Genomic DNA, 6080 nt, shown 5'->3' with positions numbered 1-6080 from the left:
AGACGAACCACTAGTACAACCTTAGTAACAACGAGGACGAGCTTAATAGTAAAGATATAAACTTCACGTTGACTAAAGGATAGATTATAGAAATATAGCTATATATACTACTATTAAAAGCATTAGACAAGTAAGCTATATACCTTATAATTAATATTAGTGTAAACCTAGGTAAGCTAGGTACTAAGGTTTACTTCGATATAGGTAGCAACGTTAACCTCGTTAATAAGGAGTTTATCTCCAAGTGGGCTAAGAATCTATATTAGATCAATGTAAAGCTATACTTTGTCAAAGGCGTTAGAGCCTATACCGAAGTTAAGAAGTAAGTTGAGTTTGACTTCTATATCTAAGGAATCGTCTATAGTATCAACGTAGATAGTCACTTCACTATAATAGCCAACGTCATTGAAGGCTTAGAAGCGAAATTGTTGATTAGAACTGACTTTATACTCTATAACAGAGTAAAGATTAACCTTAATACGTCTATCTATTATTTCTAGTCCGTTTACAATATAAAGGTGAGAGTATATATAGAATAGAAAAGAATAATCTAAAAGGTGAAAGCTGTAAACACTATAACGGTTATACCTATAATAGAATATCTGATTGAGACTATGTTCAAGCCTATAGACACTAATAACGACAATCTAGGTAGCTAGAAACACGAGCTCTACTTCGCTTTATACGTTGAGGGTATACTAGACGCTATTGTAGATATAAAGAGCGTATACTAGGCCGTTGTAAGGAACAATACTACTCGCCTAATTACCATTGTCGAAGGATAGTACATTGGACATCTTCTTTAGTATAGCCTAGAGGAGGACATCTAGGTAATAGTATAGAACCTTATATAGTAGACCTAGGATAATGTTATAGACGACAAATATATATAGATGACAACAACTATATAATAAGAGCCTAGTAGTAAGGAACTGATAATAGAGACATTGACAAAGGATAAATATAAGCTATCTACTAAGTAGGAGTTCTATATACTATCCTATAGCATTGAAAGACTAGACAATATCCTATATATCAAGTTAGTAGTAGAGGTAAACGTCTATAGTAGGGATAAACGGTATATAGAAGAGATAAAGGCACTGCTAGACAAGTATAATATCTTCTATAACTATAGCATTGTCCCTATACTAGAGGATTAGAAGATAAGAATTCCGTTTATCGATAGATAGTAGAATTAGCTTAAGCCCATTTAGGTTTACCTACTAAACGCTAAAGACTAGGTGATCGTCGACGAAGAATACGACAAATTGTATATATAAGGAAAGATGGACTTTATAGACTAGCTAACCCCTATCGCTTACCTAGTCTTCGTAGTCTATTGTACGATTGTTAGAAAAACGAAAGGTAGAGCTATAGTAGACCTCTAGCCCCTAAATACATTGGTGGTACTAGATATATACCTATTGCCTAACTAAGACGATATTATAAATATAATAATAGGCAATATAGTCTTTATAGTATTCAACGCCTCTAGATTCTTCTTCTAGCTTCTAGTTGTAGAAGAACACTATAATTGTATAGTGGTCATTAGTCCTAGAGATTTAGAACGTTTAAACGTTGTACTAATAGGATTTAAAAACTCATTAGCTTTTGTATAGCGCTTTATAGACCGCTTGTTCTATAAGTATAAACACTTTGTCTATATCTATATCAACGACATTATTATCGCTAGTAAGAATATAAAGGAGTATCTTAAGTATATCGAAACGGTTTTCGATATCCTCGACAAGGTATATATTTATATTTCAGTAGAAAAATCCTTTGTAGCCTACCCGTCAGTAAGACTTCTTAGCTATATAGTCAATAGCGAAGGAGTAGCTAAGATAGACGACAAGATCGCTATATTTAAGAAACTTAAATTCCTCGATATCCTCAAGACCTTAGAGTAATACCTTGGTATAGCTAGATAGCTATATAAGGGTATCCTATAGTATATAGCGAAAGCGTAGCCTCTATAGGACTATAAAACTAAACTCTTTACCTAAGGAAGAGTAAACGAAGACCTTTCTATTGCTAAGTCAAAGAATACTAGGAAGGCATTTACCTCGAACGTTAAATTCGAGTCTATACTAGTGGAACTAGAGTCCTTTAGGTTACTATAGGAATATCTATATAAGTAGTACTTCCTATATTATTACTACTCTAATAAACTGCTATTTATTAAGCTCGATATAAGTAGTAAAGGATATAGAGCAATTGTCTTTCAACTCTATAGTAAATAGGATAGTACTAGTATCTTTAGCTAAGATATCCTAAATAGCGAGATCTAGCCTATTATATTCTTATCTCACTTAACTTCCAATATAGAAAGGAAGTATAGGAGTATAGAAGTAGAAGTCGCTACTATCGTATAAGTAGTTAGGAAGCTCTAGAAAATAGTATAGTTAAACTAATATCCTATAAACATCTTAATAGACTATATAGCGACTAGAGGTATTATAAAGTATACGTCTCTTACTACTATAGATCTTATAAAGGCTAACCTAAAGCTCGCTAACGCTATAAACTAGCTATCCTAGTTCGACTTCAATATCTTCTATATACTAGGAAAGCTTAACGTTATATTAAACGCCTTGTTATATCTATCGACCTTCGAGGAGGATACCCTTAACGAAACCTAAGACGCTACTAACGAACTAGAGGATATTTAGTCTACTACCTAGATCGACACTAAGGAATACTATATTATAGACATTAGTATCTTCGAGCTAGTTATTAGTAACGAGTTTAAAGCCAAGCTGACTATAGCTTACCTCAACGACCGTTAGTACAATAAGATTATTAGGAGTCTCTATAATATAGAAGAACGAACTAAGAAGATCGTTAAGTAGAAAGAACGTAAAGAGCAAGAAGGAGAGCTATAAAGAAAGTAGTACTAAAAGCTATAGCTTGGACCCTATAAACTGAAGGACAATCTCCTTTACTACATTGACTATAAAGGAGTAAAGAAGCTTTATATCCCTAGTAGCTATATTAAAGACATTCTTACCGTTATATACGATAATACTTACTACTTCGATATAGACAATATAATAGTGAACCTCTTAGTATTTACATTTAACTAAAAGCGTTAGATAGTATATAAATACGTTCGGCACTGCCCTATATATAGAGAGAACTAGACCTTAAGAGAACTAAAGCCTAGAGACCTTTAGCTAATTTAGATATTGCTATAGCCTTTCTATACTATTACTATAGATTTTATTGTCGGTTTGCCTACTATACTCTCCAAAGGGACACTATAGTCAATAAAAAAGTACCTAATTTTCAACGCTATATACATTATTATTTATAAGTTTAGTAAAAAGAAGCTTCTTATAGCTAGAAACAACAAAATGTTAATAGAAGAATAGGCTATTATAATCTTTAGAGCACTAACGTATATAGATTAGAGACTCCTAGTGTAAATCATTAGCAACTAAGATACCAAGTTCACCTTTGACCTATAGAAAGAAATCTTTTATATCCTAGGCGTTAGCCTCCTTTTCTCGATAGCCTATTATCTTTAGATAGACGGCTAGTTAGAAAGGACGAACTAGATAGTAGAAATCGCTATCTATATAGAAGCTATAGAAAAACTAGGAACGCTATAGCCTTTACTTCTCCCTATATTGTAGTATAACCTTAACAATATATTTATAGTCACTATTAGAAGATCGTTGAACAAGTTGGTATATAGCTTTAAACTACACTCTATCTTAGATATACTTCACTGTAAGAAGGGTACCATTGCCTCCGCCAAAGCTATCAGTGTCTTTAGACAATAGTATTAGGAGGAAGTAGCGGAATAGATCGATTATATAGGCGTTATCGCGAAGATATATTACAACGACAAGTATATACCCACTAAGTTCAAAGTAGAAGATACCGTTTACCTACGACTATACGACGAATACTATCTTCTAGGAAAGCTTAAACGAAAGTAGTCACTATAGTAGGTAGGACTATTCAAGATTGTCTATAAAATCGATAAGAACATCTATAAGCTTGACTTCTTAGCTAGTTAGAAAGTCTATCTAGTAGTTTCAATTTCCTAGTTATAGAAGCTAGATTAGAGGAAAGACCCCTTTAGCTATAATATAGAACCCCCTAGCCCTATAATTATTGACGGAGATAAGTACTAGGAAGTCAAGAGAATTGTACAATAGTATATTATTTAGAGGAACTAGAGACCTAAAGTCGAGTATCTAGTGTAATAGAAAGGATTTACTACTAAAGACGATTAGTAGATCTTATATATCTAGCTTATTGACGGTGCTAAGGAACTTGTTAAGGAGTATAAAAAGGCGTACCCTATTAACTAGGAGAAGGAACATTGTAATAAGGGTATCGCTATTAAGGAATAGAAGGAAGTGAAGGAGATTCCTTAGTCTTAGAACCAAGTTGTTGTCGAGCTACTATAGAGGAAGGGCAACGACCATTGATAGCTATACTGTTATTGACTTTCTCTTTCTCTTTCCTTCTTTCCTATTTCCTTCTCTTCCTTTTATTTGTTTATACTTTCCTTGTTAGAATACGTTCACTTTAGTATATCTATCACCATTATATTACTATTAGACGTATAAGCGCTGTCCTTTATCTTATAGATCTCCTAGTTTTTCTTCTCTTTACCCTTTACTTAGATATTACCAACGCTTTTAGTTATAAAACCGTAGTTATTTAGTTTGTTAAGCACTTTGCTTATTTCAGTTTTCCTATATCTAGATTCGCTATTGACCTTGACCTACAAATGGTTAGGGAAAGCTATTCTATTGCTATAAAGGTATAGGGCTTCAAGCCTCGAGGGCACAATGTTCTATTCTCTAGCCACTGCTAGATAGTAATACTGTTTATCGGCTATAGGCACTATACTATTGTTTTTGTTTACTTCTAGAATAGCCCAACGTAGGCTACTACAATTTCCTTTCTTTTTATATATCAACCTCAATGTACCTATCTTCCCTAACAATTCCTTATCGTAGTTATTTATATTCGCTATATAATTGATTGTCAAACCTTCTTATTATTGAGCTATATACATTTATACGAGCTACTGTTAGTCGGTATACGCTTATACTATATTTACGACTTAAAACAATCCGTTGTATATTCTTATAGTGCCTATATCAACGATAGAGGCGACTATATAGTCGATTCTCTTAGCTCGCTAACGTTATTAAATAGTAAAGCGCTTAAACACAATTATATCGATATTACTAAGGGAGATACCTAACTAGCCTTCGTTGTATATAGAATGCCTCCCTATATATAAAAGATTTCTGTTAAAACCTATACTACCGATACCTAAAAAAGAGAGAGTGCCTACCTCGCTATAAAGCAAGTAGGAGGTACTACGAAGGTCGCTAATATACTCGATACCCCTTTATACACTATAGAAATATATATATCCTACTAGACTATAACCAAGGACGTTGCTACTAGAGCTGCCTATAACAACGAAATAATAGCTACTAAGAAAGCTGATATAGCTAGAGCGATCTAGAACAGTTTAGAAACTATATATAAGGAATAGGAGCAAGCTACTATCTTAGGCCCTATTGTCATTCTAGACGATAAGCCTAAAGTCATTAAGGACTATAAGGAAGCGCTAGATAGCGATATAGTATAAGAGTACCTCGACGCTCTTCTCATTTATAAATATATAGAGGGAGAACAACCTCTTCAACGTATACCTAGGATCTAGTATCCCGACATCGATAACGTTGTAACCGCCTATATATAATGTAAAGAGCCTTAGTAAGCTATATATATTATATTCGATAACGAAGTAGTTGTAAGCGATAACGACTAGGATACCTTGGACAACGACGAGGCTAATTATATAAACGACAAAGAGGACGTAGCTATAGAGCTATATTGTATTCTAGAGCTATAAGAGACCTATATGTCCTATAGTTATTCCTGTCGCTCTACGAAAGCTGTAAACAAGTATATCGCTACTATAAGCGAGGTATTCGCCTATATATACGTAGACTTCGGCTATAACGAAGAATATATAGCTAAGCTTACAATGTAGTTCGCTAAATTCTATTGTATAGTCTCGAAAAAAGATCCTAGTG

The 6080-nt window shown here is 33.6% G+C and overlaps 1 protein-coding gene across 1 annotated transcript; it reads left to right on the top strand.

Moving 5' to 3' along the window:
* Positions 1-1658: 1658 nt before the first annotated feature.
* On the top strand, positions 1659-1910 carry THITE_2047669 (uncharacterized protein; the record flags this gene model as incomplete). Its single annotated transcript, XM_003652379.1, has 1 exon — positions 1659-1910. A coding segment is annotated over one exon (252 nt), but the record flags the coding sequence as incomplete, so codon positions are not given.
* Positions 1911-6080: the final 4170 nt, after the last annotated feature.

Source organism: Thermothielavioides terrestris, chromosome 2 (assembly GCF_000226115.1).
Source record: "Thermothielavioides terrestris NRRL 8126 chromosome 2, complete sequence".
NCBI classification, from domain to species: domain Eukaryota; kingdom Fungi; phylum Ascomycota; class Sordariomycetes; order Sordariales; family Chaetomiaceae; genus Thermothielavioides; species Thermothielavioides terrestris.
The sequence above is the reverse complement of the archived record's forward strand: the minus strand, read 5'-3'. Positions and strand labels throughout refer to the sequence as shown.